This window comes from Salvelinus sp. IW2-2015, linkage group LG35 (assembly GCF_002910315.2).
Source record: "Salvelinus sp. IW2-2015 linkage group LG35, ASM291031v2, whole genome shotgun sequence".
Classification (NCBI taxonomy): Eukaryota; Metazoa; Chordata; class Actinopteri; order Salmoniformes; family Salmonidae; genus Salvelinus; species Salvelinus sp. IW2-2015.
In genome coordinates this window covers 1,160,864-1,184,706 of record NC_036874.1, presented here as the reverse complement: position 1 = coordinate 1,184,706, position 23,843 = coordinate 1,160,864, and the positions used below count along the sequence as shown (strand labels likewise).

The following is a 23,843-nucleotide window of genomic DNA, read 5'->3' as shown; positions in this document are numbered from 1 at the left end:
GTCCTACACCATTAGGCATCATGTCCGTCAACAGCCCTCCACTTGCTGCCGTGACAACACAACACACTCTCCAGGAAACATCCACTTCAATCCTGTCTGTCCCTCTTCACAAACACTCACTCTCTACTAACACCAATACACTGGCCCTGCCACAACACACAGGCGCACACACACACACTTGTGCATCCACACACGAAAGCACACATTCAGAGAAGATCTACACTGAGCATACCAAACACCTTCCTAATATTGAGTTGCACCCCCCCCCCCCCCCAATTCGTCAGGCATGGACTATACAAGGTTTCGAAAGCTTTCCACAGGGATGCTGGCCCATGCTGACTCCAATGATTCCCACACTTGTGTCAAGTTGGCTGGATGTCCTTTGGGTGGTGAACCATTCTTGATACACACAGGAAAAACCCAGCACAATAATTTTTTGTTTTGCCCATTCACCTTCTGAATGGCGCACAATCCATGTCTCAATTGTCTCAAGGCTTAAAAATCCTTTAACCCGTCTCATCCTCTTCATCTACACTGATTGAAATGGATTTAACAAGTGACATCAATAAGGGATCATAGCTTTCACCAGGATTAACCTGGTCACTCTGTCATGGAAATAGCAGGTGTTCTTAATGTTTTGTACACTCAGTGTATGTCAATCTGTGAGTGTATTTGTTATGTGTGTGTGGGGAGGGGGGTGGTGTGTGTCATCAGAGTAACAATGTCTGTGTGCGCTAGCCATCAGTGAGAAGTGAAAGGTCGGTGCTCACCCCACACTTGCTGAGAGCGATGTACCACCATCTCTCCCTCACTGAGCGGAAACTACGACCTCCCACACAACTCAGCACCTCCTCATCTCCCTCTCCTTCCACCTTAGAGACAGAGACAGCAGAAACAGAGACAGAAGAGAGAGAGTTCATGTATTAATAGAGAAGACGCTCACACACTAAAAAACACATTGAATCAACACATCCTAACACCTTTCCAAAGTGGGAGTTACACCCAGACACCTCTGTCTCACATACACATACTCCTCACACCTCAAAATAGCTGGCTCTTTTAGTTATAACCAAATAACTAAAAACAACCACAGTCCCATAGGAAAACATACAAGACAAGCCCACATATACAGTGCCTTCAGAAATTGTTAATCCCACTTGATTTATTCCACATTTTGTTGTGTTACAGCCTGAATTAAAAATGGTTTAAAAAAAAAAAATCCTCACCCATCTACACACAATACCCCATACAGAAATATCTCAATTACATAGGTTTTCACACCCAAATCACCTTTCGCGGCGATTACCGCTTTGAGTCGTCTTGGGTATGTCTGTATCAGCTTTGCACATATGGATTTGGGGATTTTCTCCAATTCTTCCTTGCAGATTTTCTAAAGCTCTGTTTAGTTAGATGGGGAGTGGGGGTGAGCAGCAATCCTCAAGTCTTTCCACATCAAGTTCAAGTCTTTCCACATCTTCAAGTCTTTCCACAGGGACTCAAGTCTTGGCTGGGCCACTCAAGGACTTTCATATTCTTGTTCTGAAGCCATTCCAGAGTTACTTTGGCTGTATGTTTGGGGTCATTGTCCTGTTGGAACGTAAATCTTCGCCCCATTTTGAAGGTCGTTTGCACTCTGAAGCAGGTTCTCATCAAGAATTTTCTTGTATTTGGCTCCATTCATTGTTCCCTCTATCCTTACCAGTCTCCCAGTCCCTGCCGCTGAAAAGCATCCCCATGGCATGAGTCTGACACCACCATGCTTCACAGTAGGTGTTAGACGGGTGAGGAGCTGTGCCTGGTTCTCTCCAGACATAGCACTTTGCATTCAGGCCAAATAGTAAAATTGATCTTTTGCCTTATGAACTCAGTCTTTCATGTGCCTTTTTATAAACTAATGGCGTGTTGTCATGTGCCTTTTTCTCAGGAGTAGCTTCCGTCTGGCCATTCTCCCATAAACCCATTGGTGAAGTGCTATAGAGCCTTCAAACTCAACTCTGGACCTCAAAGCCAATTCCACTGCATTTTTTCCTTGTTGCCCTTTAATCAGGGACTGATTTGGGTTAAATTAATTATCAGGTAGAACAGAAAACCAGCAGGCTCTGGACCTCGTAGGGAAAGAGTTGAATACCCCTGCTGTAGAGACAGTTGTCCTTCTGGCAGGTTCTCCCATCTCAGCCAAGGAACTCTGTAGTTCTGTCAGAGTGGTCAATGGGTTCTTGGTCACCTCCCTGACCAAGGTCCTTCTTGCCCAGTTGCTCAGTTTGGTTGGACAGCCAGCTCTAGGCAGAGTCTGGGTAGATCCATATTTTTCCCATTTCCCCATTATGGAGACCACTGTGCTCTTGGAACCTTTCAACACTAGACATTGTTTTATACCCTTCCCCAGATATATGCCTCATCACAATTCTCCCTCAGAGCTCTACGGACAGTTCCCTGGACTTCATGGTATAGTTTCTGCTCTGACATGCACTATAAACTGTGGGACCTTATATACACCGGTGTGTTTTTCTAAACCATGTCCAAACCATTTTATTGGCCACAGGTGGACTCCAATCAAGTTGTAGCGACATCTCAAGGATGACCAAAGGAATTTGAATGCACCTGAACTCAGCTTGGAGTGTCATAGCAAAGGGTATTGATATTTCTGATATTTCATTTTCAATAAATTTACAAAACATCTCTAAAAACATGTTTTCACTTTGTCATTATGTGGTACGTGTGTATTTTTATATTTAATCTATTTAATTTTGAATTCAGGCTGAAACACAACAAAATGTGGAATAAGTCAATGGGTATGAATACTTTCTGAAGGCACTGTATAAGACAGAGAGCTGTAGAGGTTGTGCATGTTCTTACCACACAGCCAGACCAGGTGTAGCGCGTGGTCAGGTTGATAACCTGGTTATTCTCTGGCCTCAACACTGCCTCCTTCTGGTAGCAGTCCTGCAGTCAAGAAATACGGTCAAGAATAATAAAGAAACGGTGTCATACACACATCACATTATGCACAGGTACTCGACGAACTAACCACTAACAGGTACTGGACGAACTAACCACTAACAGGTACTGGACGAACTAACCATAGAAATAGAATGAATAGAAAGGGAATCGCCATTCGAGTCAATGATGGCATAATCAGTGGACTGTCAGCCATTTTGAGTCCACCCATTGTCCCAGTTGGTATTAGATAGAACGTCGCAAGTAGAAAAGGACTCCCGTGGGTCTTGCAGGATTTTGTCAGGAATCAAAGTGATGTTCTAGAGTCAAGTTTTGGACAGGATGCGACAGTCCACAAGAACGGGCAGTACAGGAATAGTTTTAAACAGATTTATTTGGGGGGGAGGATTAGGCTCACGCTCACTCTCACTCCTTGCTCCAGTTGTAGCCAGTCACTACTTTACCTCAGTTGCCAACGTATGTCAGGGAATGATGAAGCCTTCAAGAGAGGAATTGTAAAATCTCATTGCAGCCAAGGATCCATCACTAACAGTAGAGCCATTTAAAGGAAAGAGCAATGTTTTAGCTAAATTTTATATATGCACTACCGTTCAAAAGTTTGGGGTCACTTAGAAATGTCCTTGTTTTCCATGAAAACACATGAAAATAGTTGCAAAATGAATAGGAAATATAGTCAAGACGTTGACAAGGTTATAAATAATGATTTTTAATTTAAATAATAATTGTGTCCTTCAAACTTTGCTTTCGTCAAAGAAGCTTCCATTTGCAGCAATTACAACCTTGCAGACCTTTATCATTCTAGCTGTCAATTTGTTGAGGTAATCTGAATAAATTTCATCCCATGCTTCCTGAAGCACCTCCCACAAGTTGGATTGGCTTGATGGACACTTCTTACGTACCATACTGTCAAGCTGCTTCCACAAAAGGTCAATAGGGTTGAGATCCGGTGACTATAATGGAGTGGCCAGCACAGACAGAATACCAGCTGACTGCTTCTTCCCTAATTAGTTCTTGCATAGTTTGGAGCTGTGCTTTGGGTCATTGTCCTGTTGTAGGAGGAAATTGGCTCCAATTAAGCACCGTCCACAGGGTATGGCATGGCATTGCAAAATGGAGTGATAGCCTTCCTTCTTCAAGATCCCTTTTACCCCGTACAAATCTCCCACCAAAGCACCCCCAGACCTTCACATTGCCTCCACCATGCTTGACAGATGGCATCAAGCAGTCCTCCATCATCTTTCAATTTTTTCTGCATCTCACGAATGTTCTTCTTTGTGATCCGAACACCTCAATCTTAGATTTGTCTGTCCTTAACACTTTTTTCCCAATCTTCCTCTGTCCAGTGTCTTTGTTATTTTGCCCATCTTAATCTTTAATCTTTATTGGCCAGTCTGAGATATGGCTTTTTCTTTACAACTCTGCCTAGAAGGCCAGCATCCCAGAGTCGCCTCTTCACTGTTGACCTTGAGACTGGTGTTTTGCGGGTACTATTTAATGAAGCTGCCAGTTGAGGACTTGTGAGGCATCTGTTTCTCAAACTAGACACTGTAATGTATTTGTCCTCTTGCTCAGTTGTGCACCGGGGCCTCCCACTCCTCTTTCTATTCTGGTTAGTACCAGTTTGCGCTGTTCTGTGAAGGGATTAGTACACAGCGTTGTACGAGATCTTCAGTTTCTTGGCAATTTCTTGCATGAAATAGCCTTCATTTCTCAGAAGAAGAATAGACTGATGAGTTTCAGAAGAAAGTTATTTGTTTCTGGCCATTTTGAGCCTGTAATCGAACCCACAAATGCTGATGCTCCAGATACTCAACTAGTCTAAAGAAGGCCAGTTTTATTGCCTCTTTAATCAGAACAACAGTTTTCAGCTGTGCTAACATAATTGCAAAAGGGTTTCTAATGATCAATTAGCCTTTTAAAATGATAAACTTGGATTAGCTAACACACCGTGCCATTGGAACACAGGAGTGATGGTTACTGATAATGGGCCTCTGTACGCCTATGTAGATACTACATAAAAAATCTGCCGTTTCCAGCTACAATAGTCATTTACAACATTAACAATGTCTACACTGTATTTCTGATCAATTTGATGTTATTTTAATGGACAATTTATTTTGATTTTCTTTAAAAAACAAGGACATTTCTAAGTGACCCCAAACTTTTGAACGCTAGTGTATATTGAACAAAAATATAAACACAACATTTAAAGTGTTAGTCCCACGTTTCATGAGCTGAAATATAAGATCCCCGAAATGTTCCATACGTACAAAAAGCTTATTTCTCAAATTTTGTCATGCCCTGACCTTAGAGTGTCACGTTCTGACCATAGTTCTTGTGTGTTTTGCTTGTTTTAGCGTTGGTCAGGACGTGAGCTGGGTGGGCATTCTATGTTGTGTGTCTAGTATGTCTGTTTCTGTGTTTGGCCTAATATGGTTCCCAATCAGAGGCAGGTGTTTTGTGTTGTCTCTGATTGGGAATCATATATAGGTGGCTTGTTTTGTGTTGGGGTTTGTGGGTGGTTGTTTCCTGTCTCTGTGTTTTCGCTGCACCAGCTAGGACTGTATCYGTTTGCCACTTTTTGTTATTTTGTATTTGTAAGTGTTCTCTGTTTATCGTTTAATTAAACATGTTGAGCACTGGCTACGCTGCGTGTTGGTCCGATCCCTGCTACACCTCCTCTTCTCTTGAAGATTAGGAAGGCTGCAGTTACATAGAGCCTTTTTATTTCTCTATTTGGTTAGGTCGGGGTGTGATTTGGGTGGGCATTCTAGTTTTTCTATTTCTTTGTTGGCCGGGTATGGTTCCCAATCAGAGTCAGCTGTCTATCGTTGTCTCTGATTGGGGATCATATTTAGGCAGCCTTTTTTCCCACCTTTAGTTTGTGGGATCTTGTTTTTGTGTGGCTGCCTGTGAGCAGCCCAGAACTTTACGTTTCGTTTGTATTCTTTTTTTTTTTGGTGTTCATTTTTAATAAAGTAAGATGTAAGCCTACCACGCTGCACCTTGGTCCAATCCATCTCTAAACGAACGTGACAAATTTTATGCACAGATTTGTTTACATCCCTGTTAGTGAACCTTTCACCTTTGCCAAGATAATCGATCCACCTGACATGTGTGGCATATCAATAAGCTGACTAAACAGCATAATAATTACACAGCTGCGCCTTGTGCTGGGGACAATAGAAGGCCACAACACAATGCCAGAGATGTCTCAAGTTGAGGGAGTGTGCAATTGGCAGGCTGAGTGCAGTAATGTCCACCAGAGCTTTTGCGTGAGAATTTGTTAATTTCGCTACAATAAGCCGCCTCCAATGTTGTTTTAGAGAATTTGGCATTACATCCAACCGGCCTCACAACCGCAGACCATGTGTAACCACACCAGCCCAGGACCTCCACATCCAACTTCTTCACCTGCGGGATCGTCTGAGACCAGCCACCCAGACTGCTGATGAAACTGAAGGGCATTTCTGTCTGTAATAAAGCCCTTTTGTGGGGAAAAACTAATTCTGATTTGCTGGGCCTGGCTCCCCAGTGAGTGGGCCTGGCTTCCAAGTGGGTGGGTCTATGCTCTCCCAGGTCCACCTGAAGCCACAGGACTCTTTTCGAAGGCTCTATTTCTCTCAGTGTGAGCATTGCGATCCGTAGGTTGGGATTTTTGACCTGGTTACATGTGCATTGAACAACACAGCAGCTTTCCGGAATGTTCTGTTATTTCTGTATAACAAACAAAAGTAGACCATGAAGTTGGCTTTTTTACAATGGGGGTCAATGGGAAAGAATGTTTGTTTCCCCCAATTTTTGGGTGTGGTCGAGGGGAGTTCCTTCATATGATGTGAATATCTGAATATCAACTGGCTATGCCAGGAATTAAAAGCAGGAAATGTACCCTTCAAAATGTGCTGTGATTTGTTGAGTAAACTCAACTGATATTACAAAAAAAGCAATTGTCTGTTTTCGCTGCATAACATGTAGAAGTTGTCCCTGTTCAGGTTTAGAAGACTGCTAAATGCTAACTCCCGTTTGTATAAGCTGGTTAGCATACAGAAATCGGTGGTGGTAGTCAGTCATTTTTAACTGTAATGCAGTTGATTGGTAACAATGACATAAACATGCATTGGGTTTAACATCCATACAAACATTATATTAAGATTTCTACCTCAAAATAGTGTGAAATACACATGTCAACAATAGCCTAAATGTAGGATCATTTTGCTGGGGAGCAATGAGGACACTCAGGATCTTTTGCCCACGGCCCTTTCCCCCACGCGTTTCATGGCAATTCCATTGTTTTGGTCGAGTTCGATTGACCTCTTTACGGCATCCATCAGTTGATAGAACATTCCAAAATACCATGGAAATTATTGCATCACAATACCAGGCAGTGATTGCGAGTGTACCCATGAGAGTTTACCAGTCAAATTGCCAAGGTTAGAGCGTCCAAGCCCGTTCTATTCATTTTATTTCTATGAAACTAACTCCATATAAAGAAACAGAAATGCCTGTACACACAATGTCGCCCAGAGCACAGAAGGAGCATGGTCAGGTAAAACAGAGCAGATGGAAACACACACCCATATATATACACACACACACACACACACACGCCAAGTGTGGCACAGAGTAGTGGTTTCTCACCTTGTCTGGCTTCTTGTACACAGCTGGCCACTGAGAGCTGTCATCAAAGTAGAGCAATATATTCTGACAGCATCGCGACTAGAGAGGAGAGAGAGAATGAGAGAATGGAGGAGGGAAGGAATGGAAAAAGGGGGCCTAAGATTAATACCAGACTGCCTCAAAGTCTGCAGACCACTAACAGCAACCGGAGGAACACAGAAAGGAGGACAGAAATAAAAAAGAGGAGGATAGGATAGGAGAGGAGAGGATAGAGAGGAGGAGAAGAGAGGACAGGAGAGGGTAAATGTATGGAGAATATAACAGGAACAGACAAAGGTAGATACAACTACCAAAGACAGAAGGAGTGAGGAGAGAGATGGACATAGAGGAAAGATGATGAAGGATGAGAGAGAGAGAGAMAGAMAGAGAGAYAGAGAGASWSASWYAGAGGGAGAGTGCCAACAATACTGATGGAACAAAATAAGAAAAGAGAATGATAGATAGGGGGTCAGTTGTACTATAACCTGACCTTTTGGTAGCGGAACCGGAAGTCCAAACGTCCAAAATCAGTGAGAAAACAGAAGCGAGTGAGGAACAACCAGTCCTGTTTAGAGTGGGGAACCAGAGAGGAGGAGGGAGAGAGGGGCATAGGGTAGAGAATGGGGAGAGGAGAGGGGGAGATGACGGTGAGATGGGGAAGAGAGCAGGAAAACCTGGCTGTAATATTCAACCAGCATCATGTCAAGATATTGTGCTGATGGTATACAGTGCTTCACTGTCCTTCCATAAGGCACTGCAGCAGGGTATCAGTCAATGGGCTGTGCTGCAGATGTAGGCCGACAGACACATACACAGGCTGTATAGAATTTAGCATTTTAAACAACACAGAAAAGGTTGAACTTACAGCTGCACTATATCTCATAGATAGCGAGCAAATCCATAGCCATATGTCAGAGAGCAAGCCATCTGTAGTTAACAGTTAACACACTCAGCCATACAGTACCAGTCAAAAGTTTGGACATAACTACTCATTCAAGGGCTTTTGTTCATTTTTACAATTTTCTACATTGTAGAATAATAGTGAAGACATCAAAACTATGAAAAAACACATATGGAATCATGTAATAACCAAAAAAGTGTTAAACAAATCAAAATATATTTTATACATGTTATATTGTTTAAAGTAGCCACCCTATGCATTGATGACAGCTTTGCACACTCTTGGCATTCTCTCAACCAGCTTCATGAAGAATGCTTTTCCAACAGTCTTGAAGGAGTTCCCACATATGCTGAGCACTTGTTGGCTGCTTTTCCTCCACTCTGCGGTGCAACTCATCCCAAACCATCTCAATTGGGTTGAGGTCGGTGATTGTGGAGACCAGGTCATCTGATACAGCACTCCATCACTCTCCTGCTTGGTCAATCAGCCCTTTCACAGCCTGGAGGTGTGTTTTGGGTCATTGTCCTGTTGAAAAACAAATGATAGTCCCACTAAGGGTAAACCAGATGGGATGGCGTATCACTGCAGACTGCTGTGGTAGTCATGCTGGTTAAGTGTGACTTGAATTCTAAATAAATCACTAACAGTGTCACCAACAAAACACCCCCACACCATCACATCTCCTCCTCCATGCTTCACGGTGGGAACCACACATGCAGAGATCATCCGTTCACCTACTCTGTGTCTCACAAAGTCACAGCGGTTGGAACCAAAAATCTCAAATTTGAACTCATCAGACCAAAGGACAGATTTCCACCAGTCTAATGTCCATTGCTTGTGTTTCTTGGCCCAAGTAAGTCTCTTCTTATTATTGGTGTCCTTTAGTTGTGGTTTCTTTGCAGCAATTCGACCATGAAGGCCTGATTCACGCAGTCTCCTCTGAACAGTTGATGTTGAGATGTGTCTGTTACTTGAACTATGTGAAGTATTTATTTGGGCTGCAATATGATGTGCAGTTAACTCTAATGAACTTATCCTCTGCAGCAGAGGTAACACTGGGTCTTCCATTCCGGTGGGGGTCCTCATGAGAGCCAGTTTCATCATAGCCTTGATAGTTTTTGCGACTGCACTTGAAGAAACTTCTTTAAATTGACTGACCTTCATGTCTTAAAGTAAGGATGGACTGTTGTTTCTCTTTGCTTATTTGAGTTGTTCTTTCCATAATATTGACTTGGTCTTTTACCAAATAAGGCTATCTTCTGTATACCACCCCTATCTTGTCACAACACAACTGATTGGCTCAAAAGCATTAAGGAAAGAAATTCCACAAATGAACTTTTAACAAGGCCCACCTGTTAATTGAAATGRATTCCATGTGACTACCTCGTGAAGCTGATTGAGAGAATGCCAAGAATGTGCAAAGCTTTCATCAAGGCAAAGGGTGGCTACTTTGAAGAATCTCAAATATAAAATATATTTTGTGTTATTTCATAGTTTTGATGTCTTCACTATTATTCTACAATGTAGAAAACAGTCTAAATAAAGAAAAACCCTTGAATGAGTAGGTGTGCCCAAACTTGACTGGTACTGTATATCAAGAGGCCTAACTTCCAGACCTACAGTACTACATACTACATACAGTACTACATACTGCACTTCAATGTATTTTATTGTCCTAGATTGTATTGTCCTAGGCTAAAGGTGTATCCATGACTACAGAGCAGTCACAAAGGAGGAGAGGTGGTGGGACTGGGGGCTGTGCCTGGGGTATATCATATGACTGCTCAAGGACTGTGAATGACTCCCTTGTTAGGCTCAGACACACACACCAAACCTCCATTTCCCCCATTATTGTCATAGCAACTGCCACATGCTGCCCGAGTTTGCAGCTGCCATAGAAACCATGAAAGTCACCACACTCTCTCAGAAATACACACTCCTTTCTACTTCCCTCTCTCTTTCACACGCACGCCCGCACACACACACACACACACACACACACACACACACACACACACACACACACACACACACACACACACACCCCACACACACACACACAAACAACACACACACACAACAACACACACACACACACACACACACACACACACACACACACACACACACACACACACACACACACACACACACACACACACACACACACACACACACACACACACACACACACACACACACACAACCCTGTAAATTAATCTGTGTTGCACAGACATATTAATCTAATTTTAGACCCTCCAGGCCAAACAGGTTAGCGTCTTTCCATTTGTATTGACCATCTCTCTCCGCTCTAGCTGTCTTTCTGTATCTACGACCTCTTCTCTATCTGGCTGGGCTGTTTGGGCATGACGGTCGCAGTTGCTGAGCACTCCGGCCATGCAGTCCTGTTTACCCTGTTCTTACCCAATAAGGTGAAATGGTCATCAAAATTGTTAAAAGATAAATTAAAAAATATTCCCCTAAATGCAATAGTTGAACAATGGATGAAGATACTCCAAACTTTTTACATTTTTAAATTCCATCAGATAATGAATTATAGCACATAATGAATGGAGTTCTGGGATTTCAGTGGGAATCAGCTATTCAATTCATTCAATTGATTGTATGTTTTTTCTAAGAATGCAATCATATATGGATGTTTCTTACTGTATCAGGTATTTTTTATATACAGTATATTTTGTGTTAAAATAAAGACAATTTTATGTGCGACATTTGCTCACATACACCATGTATATTTGCATCTATGATAAATTAACATAAGGGAAAGAACAGGGCTGCAATCACCAAAAACCTGCTCTGTCTACCCTACTGCTCTGTCTACCTACCTGCTCGTCTACCCTACTCTCTGTTACCACTGCTCTGTCTACCCTACCTGCTCTGTCTACCTACCTGCTCGGTCTACCCTACCTGCTCTGTCTACCCTACCTGCTCTGTCTACCTACCTGCTCTGCACCCTACTGCTCTGTCTACCCTACCTGCTCTGTCTACCCTGCCTGCTCGTCTACCCTGCCTGCTCTGTCTACCCTACCTGCTCTGTCTACCGACCTGCTTTCTACCCTACCTGCTCTGTTACCTGCCTCTCGTCTACCCTGCGCTCTGTCACCTGCTCTGTCTACCTACCTGCCTGTCTACCCTACTCCTCTGTCTACCCTACCTGCTCTGTCCACCCTACCTGCTCTGTTCTACCCTACCTGCTCTGTCTACCGACCTGCTCTGTTACCCCTGCTCTGTCTACCCTACCTGCTCGTCCACCTACCTGCTCTGTCTACCCACCTGCTCTGTCTACCCTACCTGCTCTGTCTCCCTACCTGCTCTGTCTACCCTACCTGCTCTGTCTACCCTACCTGCTCTGTCTACCTACCTGCCTCTGCTTACCTACTGCTCTGTTCTACCTACCTGCTCTGTCTACCTACCTCTCTGTCTACCTACCTGCTCTGTCTTACCCTACTGCTCTGTCTACCCTACCTGCTCTGTCCACCTACCTGCTCTGTCTACCTACCTGCTCTGTCTACCTCCTGCTCTGTCTACTCTACCTGCTTGTCTACCTACCTGCTCTGTCTACCTACCTCGTCTGTCTACTACCGCCTGTCTACCTACCTGCTCTGTCTACCTACCTGCTCTGTCTACCTACCTGCTCTGCTACCTACCTTGCTACTGCTCTACCTACTGCTTCTGTCTCTACTCTTCTACCTACTGCTCTGTCTACCCTACCTGCTCTGTGCTACCCTACCTGCTCTGTCTACCTACCTCTCTGTCTACCTACCTGCTCTGTCTACCCTACCTGCTCTGTCACTACCTGCTCTGTCTGCCCTACCTGCCTCTGTCTACCCTACCTGCTCTGTCTACCTACCTGCTCTGTCTACCCTACCTGCTACTGTCTACCCTACCTGCTCTGTCTACCTACCTGCTCTGTCTACCCTACCTGCTCTGTGCTACACCTACCTGCTCTGTCTACCCTACCAGCTCTGCTCCCTACCTGCTCTGTCTACCCACCTGCTCTGTCTACCCTACCTGCTCTGTCTACCCTACCTGCTCTGTCTACCCTACCTGCTTCTGGTCTACCCTACCTGCAGTCACCTGCTCTGTCTACCCTACCTGCAGTCACCTGCTCTGTCTACCCTACCTGCAGTCACTTATGTTTGTCTACCCTACCTGCAGTCACCTGCTTTGTCTACCCTACCTGCGTCACCGCTCTGTCTACCCTACCTGCAGTCACCGCTCTGTCTACCCTACCTGCAGTCACCTGCTCTGTCTACCCTACCGCAGTCACCTGCTCTGTCTACCCTACTGCAGTCACCTGCTCTGTCTACCCTACCTGCAGTCACCTGCTTTGTCTACCCTACCTGCAGTCACATGCTCTGTCTACCCTACCGCAGTCACCTGCTCTGTCTACCCTACCTGCAGTCACCTGCTCTGTCTACCCTACCTGCAGTCACTGCTCTGTCACCCTACCTGCAGTCACATGTGCTGTCTAGACAGCCTCATTAATTACTGTTGTCACGTTGCTTAATTAAAAACAATGCTAATAGCAGGATACCCTCGGATTCAAAAGTCCAACACATGGTGTAAAAAAAATGCCCCCCCCCCCCCTCCCTAATGTTACAAATATTTGTTTACGCCCACAAATAACATTAACTGTAGTGAACCTGTGTTTATAAACGTGGATAACGACTTATTTTGAGGCACAGTCGAAATCAGGGGGGCTACGGGCCAGAAGGTTGATGGTTTGCTGACCACCACAGAAGAGCTCACTCTCCCTGGCGGTTTCATTACACTACGATCAGAGCTGGTCGAAGACAATGATCAGCTAGGGGGGAATTAGATTTAACATTTTGATTACATATTTATAATTATATAAAATATATGCAATTCATTTTCCACCAACAGGTTTCTGTGCCAATGCACCACACAACCAATAAATAAAGCATGCCAACTTCAGGCACTTCAATATCATGGTTTGCGTTTTCAACACCAGAATACATAGATTATGTCAATCTCAACATACAGAAAATACATCCCTCCTTACGTAGGCTTACCCAGTAACGAAGATTTGGCTTGACAATCTCAGATTGTCATCAAACTTTTTGGTGTTTTGTAACAGATATCTCTTGATTGGATTGATTTTATTTGTCAGTAAAAAGTATATATATACACACAGTACCCTTGTCAATTCAACGTCTGTATTGAAGCGTTAGATTCTAGGTGAGTGAGGAATAGCCGCTCGGATTGGAGAGGAGGCAGAGCACGAGTTAAAGTTTAATGAATAACTGGGCCTGTCTGGAGCATATGTTTCGGTTAGCTGGTAATTGCCGGCTTTAGGCAAATAAAATGTATTAAAAGTCGTGAAGGTTCAGACCAGTTCGTAAGTGTTTTGTTTCATTCGGAGCCCTTTTCTTTGTTTGACACAATATAATATCCTGCTCGTATTTTCCCTATAAAAATGTACTTACTTTTGATGTTACCCTTATAAAGTTTAGAAAGTTGTGTGAAGGTTTGATGTGGCTATTAGCCTATTATACTGCAGGCCTATGATATTAAGGGAGTGCGCACCAACACTCCAACTGACACCAACAGTTGAACTTGAGGTGAGGAAAAATGTTTTAGGCCTACCAGAGTTACTCCCATAACCTTACAATATAATGGTTATCGTTATAAAAAATATTAGGATAAAAAACTAACGAAGTAGACTCCTTCTGTACGTCTATATCTCTATAGCAGACGCAGTAGGCTAGCCCATCTGACAAGGATAATTAAATGCATTCTGGTGTCATAGCATGCCGCCGGCATATCACTCTCTCTCTCTCTGGGGCTAGGCCTAAGCTTCTCTTCCTTTATATCAATTGTTTATATTAATATCGTACAGTGGACGCCTAAATCAAATCAAACTTTATTTGCCACATGCGACGAATACAAGTGTAGAACTTACCGTGAAATGCTTACTTACAACCAACAGTGCAGTTCAAGAAGAAGAAAATATTTACCAAGTAGACTAAAATAAAAAGTAATAATGAAAAGTATCACAATAAGAATAACGAGGCTATATACAGGGGGCACCAGTACCGAGTCAGTGTGCGGGGGTACAGGCTAGTTGAGGTAATCTGTACATGTGGGTGGGGGCGAAGTGACTATGCATTGTTAACAAACAAACAGCGAGTAGCAGCAGTGTACAAGAAAGGGGGGGGGTCAATGTCTGACAATTTTATGGGCTTTCCTCTGACACCGCCTATTATATAAGTCTATAAGCCTAAGCATGCAATGCCCAGATGCATTTAGTGCTCAAATCTCTGACAGCTGAACCATGAGGTGGACAATTATTATTTAAGGTAAGTAAAAACCAATAAAACAATACGCTATAAAGCTTTGTAATGCTACACATCTACACACAAGGAAAGAGGCTAATTTGGCCAATATCCCTTGTTTATTGGTGACGCTGGTTGTGTGGGTGACGCCCTAATGGGTTAAGCACCCAATGCATATGGATTTCTCAAATGTACAATAAATAAAAATCTGTTCGATCTCCAAGGCATTATTAGTCGAACACCAAACATTTATGTAAATGTCTCGCTCTGTTGATGGTGGGTGCACCTAATTCAGCTGCCCGCGCACCAGGTAGGCGACGTGTTCACATTTTGAAGGTATAAACTCTGCCTTCCTGGCAGGCCCAGGGGTAGCAAATCAAGTGCACTATAGGCCTACAACTGGCCAATCGGATGGCTCAGATGACTGTGTCTGCAGTAACGTAGCAGGCGTAAAAGAAAGCTTCAGCAAAGTTGATACTGTGAGATTTATAAACCTTAAAACCATGACCAGAAAGAGACTGTCAATGAATACAGCAAAGAGCTGCTGTTTTGATGAGTGAGTTCATGTTTTTACTCAGCACTGTCAACACTTTCTATTCAACACTTTGATAAGCCATAAAATGTGTGTTATCCCTACTTCCACTCACACAACAACCAGCACTGCACCTGCAATGAATGAGTAGGAAAATGTATCGATAGGCTTGTGTTGTAATTATTAGTGGCTTGGGTCTTCTTTCTTTGGTCATAGGAGTAACAAAATACATTTGTGTATGAGGCAGAAATAATGCGGTGCGACTCGAGTTTCGTCATCAGCTGGAAGACAGAGTCCCTTTTCAGTCAGTGTCAGCTGAGGAAAGGGAGAGCGGAGAGACGTTGAGAGGCAGACCCTCAGTCTGCTGCCCTCACCCTCTGCTGAGACTGACCATCAGATGCAGGCTCCATCAGCCCGGTAAAATAAAGCACTTTATTAAAATGCATGCTCACTCAGCTGTGCCTCACAAGTAATACAACAACTGATTTATTACCGGTATGATCATATAGTCTTACTCAAATGTTGAAATATCATTTTTTTAAACGGTCCGAGAAGAACAACAATGCATTGGCAAGGCAATTCAAGCAAAGCCAATATGTTGTAATAATGTTTTGGGCCTATAGCCTACTGCTCAAATCTCATTACTACACTATTGTTTCATTAGGTTAATGTTGCATAGGCTTACATTTTTTAAGTAACGTAAAAAAACTATTTGAACGGTAGATCGCGGCTTGCATTTTGACTCAAAGTGATCTTGACTCAAAAAAGTTGGGACCACTACTATAGCCTATTACAGATCTGGACAAATAATCCACCTACCACTATTGTCACTTCGGCTCCCGAGTGGCACAGCGGTCTAAGGCACTGCATCTCAGTGCTAGAGGCGTCATTTCCACGGTCGTAACTTTAATGGGGGAAAAACGACAGGCACAAGCAAGAGTATGAAAGAGTCGAAGGAGTCAAATTAAAGCAATCACTGCAGCAAGATTTAAGTGACAAATGGATTTTGCACTCCTCAAACAGGAAATATATGGCTGAAAAAAGATCCTCAGGTGGGGGTGGGGGGGGCATGCGCTTAAGGAACAATAAGGGAATAGAGCCTAACAGTGTTTCTGAGCAGGCCAGTCCAGTCTAGCCCCAGTCCATGCAGCTCAGTGTAAGCCCAGAAGGCACCTGTAGTCCTGCACTAGGCCCAGTCGGTCTCAGTGGAGAGTAGTAGGGAAACTGGAGCAGTGGAACAGAGGATGGGGTGTCAACCTTAATCCCCCTTAGTCCTCTCATTACCCCACGGCCACTGCATTGTGACGCAGAGACATTGAGCCATTGTGTGTGCGTGTGTATGTGAGGGAGTGAGAGAGAGTGTGTGTGTATGTGAGTGAAAGAGGGTGTGTGTGTGTGTGTGTGGTTGGGTGGGTGTGTGGTGTGTGGTGTGTGTGTGTGATTTGTGTGTGTGTGTGTGTGTGTGTGTGTGTGTGTGTGTGTGTGTGTGTGTGTGTGTTAGACAGCCCATTAATCAAGTGCTAGGCCTCGATGCAGTATCCGGTCACTACAGCGGTCACTACTACTCCCTCTCTCTCTGTCCTCTCTTACCCTCTGTCTGTCCCTCCTTTCCTCAATCTCTCTCTCTCTCTCCCTTCCTCTTTGCCTCTCTCTCCCTGTCCCTTCCTCTCTATCTCTCCCGCTCTCGCTGTCCCTCCCTTCCTATTTCCCTCTCTCTCTCTCTTCTCTCTCTCCGTCTTTCCTCCTCTCTCCAGAACCAGGTTTGCTTGCTAAACCTCATTAACAATTAATTACCAATCAACTATAGTCAGTCACCCCTGGACCTCTCAATGATTCATTAGTAAGGTTAGACAATGGTGCAACACAACACACTCACTTGCCTCAACATACTCACTGCCACATTAAATCACAATCGCACACAAACATAAATAAACAAAAAAACTAACCTATAATCCTCCCACCATCACTGAACCTGATCATACCTATAATCCTCCCCACCATCACTGAACCTGATCATACCTATAATCCTCCCCACATCACTGAACCTGATCATACCTATAATCCTCCCCACCATCACTGAACCTGATCATACCTATATCCTCCCCACCATCACTGAACCTGAATCATACCTATAATCCTCCCCACCATCACTGAACTGAACATACCTATAATCCTCCCCACCATCACTGAACCTGATCATACCTATAATCCTCCTCACCATCACTTGAACCTGATAATACCTATAATCCTCCCCACCATCACTGAACCTGAACATACCTATAATCCTCCCCACCATCACTGAACCTGATCATACCTATAATCCTCCCACCATCACTGAACCTGTCATACCTATAATCCTCCCACCATCACTGAACCTGAATAACCTATAATCCTCCCCACCATCACTGAACCTGAACATAACCTATAATCCTCCCACCATCACTGAACCTGAACATACCTATAATCCTCCCCACCATCACTGAACCTGATCATACCTATAATCCTCCCCACCATCACTGAACCTGATGCATACCTATAAATCCCCCCACCATCACTGAACCTGATCATACCTATAATCCTCCCCACCATCACTGAACCTGATCATACCTATAAATCCTCCCCACCATCACTGAACCTGATCATACCTATAATCCTCCCCACCATCACTGAACCTGATCATACCTATAATCCTCCCCACCATCACTGAACCTGAACATTACCTATAATCCTTCCCACCATCACTGAACCTGATCATACCTATAATCCTCCCCACCATCACTGAACCTGAACATACCTATATCCTCCCACCATCACTGAACCTGATCATACCTATAATCCTCCCCACCATCACTGAACCTGATCATACCTATAATCCTCCCACCATCACTGAACCTGTCATACCTATAATCCTCCCCACCATCACTGAACCTGAATCATACCTATAATCCTCCCCACCATCACTGAACCTGATCATACCTATAATCCTCCCCACCATCACTGAACCTGATCATACCTATAATCCTCCCCACCATCACTGAACCTGAACATACCTATAATCCTCCCCACCATCACTGAACCTGATCATACCTATAATCCTCCCACCATCACTGAACCTGATCATACCTATATCCTCCCCACCATCACTGAACCTGATATACCTATATCCTCCCCACCATCACTGAACCTGAACATACTATAATCCTCCCCACCATCATAACCTGATCATACCTATAATCCTCCCACCATCACTGAACCTGATCATACCTATAATCCTCCCCACCATCACTGAACCTGATCATACTATAATCCTCCCACCATCACTGAACCTTCATACTATAACTCCCCACCATCACTGAACCTGATCATACCTATAATCCTCCCCACCACTCACTGAACCTGATCATACCTATAATCCTCCCCACCAATCACTGAACCTGAACATACCTATAATCCTCCCCACCATCACTGAACCTGATCATACCTATAATCCTCCCCACCATCACTGAACCTGATCATACCTATAATCCTCCCACCATCACTGAACCTGAACATACCTATAATCCTCCCCACCATCACTGAACCTGAACATACCTATAATCCTCCCCCCATCACTGAACCTGATCATACCTATAATCCTCCCCACCATCACTGAACCTGATTCATACCTATAATCCTCCCACCATCACTGAACCTGATCATACTATAATCCTCCCCACCATCACTGACCTAACATACTATAATCCTCCCCACCATCACTGACCTGATCATACCTATAATCCTCCCCACCATCACTGAACCTGTATCATACCTATAATCCTCCCCACCATCACTGAACCTGATCATAACCTATAATCCTCCCCACCATCACTGAACCTGATCATACCTAATAATCCTCCCCACCATCACTGAACCTGATCATACCTATAATCCTCCCACCATCACTGAACCTGATCATACCTATAATCCTCCCCACCATCACTGAACCTGATCATACCTATAATCCTCCCCACCATCACTGAACCTAATCATACCTATAATCCTCCCAACCATCACTGAACCTGATCATACCTATAATCCTCACCACCATCACTGAACCTGATCATACCTATAATCCTCCCCACCATCACTGAACCTGATTATACCTATAATCCTCCCCACCATCACTGAACCTGATCATACCTATAATCCTCCCCACCATCACTGACCTGAACATACCTATAAACCTCCCCCACCATCACTGAACCTGATCATACCTATAATCCTCCCCACCATCACTGACCTGATCATACTACAATCCTCTCCCACCATCACTGAACCTGAACATACCTTTCCTGCTGATTTGATATGTTGTACAGTCGTGGCCAAAAGTTTTGAGAATGACACAAATATTAATTTCCACAAAGTTTGCTGTTCAGTGTCTTTAGATATTTTTGTCAGATGTTACTATGGAATACTGAAGTATATTACAAGCATTCATAAGTGTCAAAGGCTTTTATTGACAATACATGAAGTTGATGCATGTCGATATTTGCAGTGTTGACCCTTCTTTTTCAATACCTCGCAAACCGCCCTGGCATGCTATCAATTAACTTCTGGGCCACATCCTGACTGATGGCAGCCCATTCTTGCATAAGCAATGCTTGGAGTTTTCAGAATTTGTGGGTTTTTTGTTGTCCACCCGCCTCTTGAAGATTGACCACAAGTTCTCAATGGGATTAAGGTCTGGGAGTTTCTTGGCCATGGACCCAAAATATTGCGTGTTTTGTTTCCCAAGCCACTTAGTTATCACTTTTGCCTTATGGCAAGGTGCTCCATCATGCTGGAAAAGGCATTGTTCGTCACCAAAACTGTTCCTGGATGGTTGGAGAAGTTGCTCTTGGAGGATGTGTTTACCATTCTTTATTCATGGCTGTGTTCTTAGGCAAAATTGTGAGTGAGCCCACTCCCTTGGCTGAGAAGCCAACCCCACACATGAAGTCTCAGGATGCTTTACTGTTGGCATGACACAGGACTGATGGTAGCCCTCACCTTGTCTTCTCCAGACAAGCTTTTTTCCGGATGCCCCAAACAATCGGAAAGGGGATTCATCAGAGAAAAATGACTTTACCCTAGTACTCAGCAGTCCAATCTCTGTACCTTTAGCAGATATCAGTGTGTCCCTGATGTTTTTCCTGGAGAGAAGTGGCTTCTTGGCTGCCCTTCTTGACACCAGGCATCCTCCAAAAGTCTTCGCTCCACTGTGCGTGCAGATGCACTCACACCTGCCTGCTGCCATTCCTGAGCAAGCTCTGTACTGGTGTGCCGATCCCGCAGCTGAATCAACTTTAGGAGACGGTCCTGGCGCTTGCTGGACTTTCTTTGGCGCCCTGAAGCCTTCTTCACAACAATTGAACCGCTCTCCTTGAAGTTCTTGATGATCCGATAAATGGTTGATTTAGGTGCAATCTTACTGGCAGCAATATCCTTGCCTGTGAAGCCCTTTTTGTGCAAAGTAATGACGATGGCACGTGTTTCCTTGCAGTTAACCATGATTGACAGAGGAAGAACAATGATTCCAAGCACCACCCTCCTTTTGAAGCTTCCAGTCTGTTATTCGAACTCAATCAGCATGACAGAGTGATCTCTAGCCTTGTCCTCGTCAACACTCACACCTGTTGTTAACGAGAGAATCACTGACATGATGTCAGCTGGTCCTTTTGTGGTAGGGCTGAAATGCAGTGGAAATGTTTTTTGGGGATTCAGGTTCATTTGCATGGCAAAGAGGGACTTTTCAATTAATTGCAATTCATCTGATCACTCTTCCTAACATTCTGAGTATATGCAAATTGCCATCATACAAACTGAGGCAGCAGATTTTTGTGAAAATTTATATTTGGTCATTCTCAAAACTTTTGCCACGACTGTACTTCTACTGTGACTTTGAGGTGGAGGAGTGAGGCTGTGTGTGTGTGTGACCTTGGGTGGGAGTCCGCAGACAAGGACTGATGTGTTGAACAGTCCCACTGGACAACACACACCCACCCACCCTATATCAACATGTCCAGATGAGGTGTTGTCAGTCCATTCAGAGCAGTGACATGGTGTTTGGGGAAGACACAACCCTGGTTCAGACTAACACACACCGCGTAAGAGAAGAGCGTATTAGAGGTACGTCTGGCATGAGCTGGAGATCTAATATGGATTATGTTATTCATAACATTCTGATATCATACAAACACCAGTGTATTTAAGCTAGTTAACTATATTATAGTTTGTCAATTTTCAATAGCTATTGATTGGAAGCCACATGATTCTGATAAAGAAGCCTAAGTGGTTATACATATGAATTAATTGATTGATTGAATTTATTAGGCCATTTAAAAAAAATCCATACATCAGGGTGCTCCAGCCGGTGACACCTCCACATACAATAAGAAAATCATCAAGGATAACACAATAAAGCTTAAAGCTTATTTCCATTGTGGTCCTTTTGAAGAGGAAAGGGGAAAAGGGCATTAATTATATGTGTAGGGACAGGTGTAAGCCTACTTTATGAGGCATGAATGACATGGGTTACATATCCCACCTGATCATCAAAACTGTTATGCAGAAGTGGGACACTAGAAAGCTGAAGATGAGAAGAGTTATGAGAGAGCTCAGTGCACGGGATTGTCGCGGCTGGCACAGATCTGTCTGGTGCACTTTACTCTTGCCCGACCTATAACGTGTCACTCACAGCAGCATGGGAACAATATGAGCCACAACATCTAAACGCAGAAGGAATCAATAGAAACAGATAGATTAAATCAGATAATAGTATCTTTGATATTGATAATAGATTGATATCAGAAGACTATGTTTTATATTAATAGGCTAGTGTTAAGTGTTGGAGCACGGCTGATGTGAGATGAGGAGAACCAATAATAAACTATATGTTGACGTGGAGCGACAACTGACGCACACCTGTTACGGCAGGTTACCGTTATTATATTCGAAATATGGAAGCGAGTTATTTTGGTTACAGTGTAGGATATCACCAACACTTTGCGCTATCACAAAGAAAATAAATGCTAGAAGGATTTGCAAGGCACATTCTCGTAAACATCCACAGCTTGCTTCTACCGGTTGGTGAGAGCCACAAACAGAGCCAGAACGATGTAGATAGAAATACCTCACTATGACACGCATAGAGATGCGCACAAATACAAGGCAGTATGGACATCCTGTAACATCTTGGAGAAAAAAAATAAAAAATGATCAGGCAAATTTCGGAGCGCGTCACACTCGCAATATAATATAAACACGGAAAGGCTTTAGGCTACATGAGAAGGCGCTGACGAGTCTAATAATGGTGTCATTGTCACATCTGATAAATTAGGTATCAAACACCTTACCTCCTTGGTGTTGACGATACCTCTCACGTATTTCCCCAGAACCGAGCCAACGCAGAGAACGCTGGACACCACGGCCAGGCACAAAAGTCTCTCGCAAACCTCCATCTTATCCCAGAATTTCGCTACTCAGTGGTCGTCCCGGCCCCCTTCCCAATCAACTGGAATGCAGAAACGACAGTATCGGAGAGGGAAGCAGAGAAGACACAGGGCGCGCGTTCTCGTCTTTTGCCGATGCATGTGGCCCCAATATTTCAGCTGTGAGCGCGCTTTAGATAAGCGCTCAACTTCTTCCCCACTCACTGGTAACAGAGGCAGAATGCGCGTTCTCGCTCTCAGATTGCGACACATTCAAGAGACAAACATCAATCATTCACGTTTAAATTAATTTGTTACCTATCTGGTCAAACATTTTCGATGAGTGGGGTTCTCTCACATTATAGGCCTGTTGTTCACTCTTAGCTTAGGGCCTATAGAATTGAACAAGACTAATAGGCTACACCTTCTAAAACTACACAAATTAATGTAAATCATCACACCAAGGATAGGCTACATGATTTTCACATGTTCAGATAAAAGTTTAATGAAAGTATTTATGTTTCTTTGTAATTTTTCTTGTCTGGTTTTCTTTATTTTTATTATTTTCTACATTGTATAATAATAGTGAAGACATCAAAACTATGAATTAACACATATGGAATAATGTAGAAACCAAAGAAGTGTTAAACAGATCACAATATATTTTCTTCAAATAGCCACCATTTTGCATTGATGACAGCTTTGCATACTCTTTGCATTCTCTCAACCAGCTTCATGAGGTAGTCACCTGGAATGCATTTCAATTAACAGGTGTGCCTTGTTAAAAGTTAATTTGTGGAATTTCTTTCCTTCTTAATGCATTTGAGCCAATCGTGTCTTTGTGAGACGCGGTGTGGTGAATGGATGATCTCCGCATGTGCATTTCCCACTGTAAAGCATGGAGGAGAGGTGTTATGGTGTAGGGGTGCTTTGCTGGTGACAGTGTCTGTGATTTATTTAGAAATCATGGCACACTTAACCAGCATGGCTACCACAGCATTCTGCAGCATACGCCATGCCAACTCTCT

The 23,843-nt window shown here is 43.6% G+C and overlaps 1 protein-coding gene across 1 annotated transcript in view; it reads right to left on the bottom strand.

The window, feature by feature from the left end:
* The window catches only part of LOC111958602 (transmembrane protein 145-like), a 30,183-nt gene extending 7,241 nt beyond the window's left edge, over positions 1-22,942 (bottom strand). The window contains exons 1-5 of the mRNA XM_023979865.3: positions 22,741-22,942; positions 8,105-8,179; positions 7,597-7,674; positions 2,857-2,943; positions 771-872 (exon numbers count right to left, since the gene is read on the bottom strand). Coding sequence (XP_023835633.1) covers positions 771-872; positions 2,857-2,943; positions 7,597-7,674; positions 8,105-8,179; positions 22,741-22,845 — 447 coding nt within the window. The 5' untranslated portion in view covers positions 22,846-22,942. The remainder of the gene's footprint in view (positions 1-770; positions 873-2,856; positions 2,944-7,596; positions 7,675-8,104; positions 8,180-22,740) is intronic.
* Between the last annotated feature and the right edge of the window lie 901 nt (positions 22,943-23,843).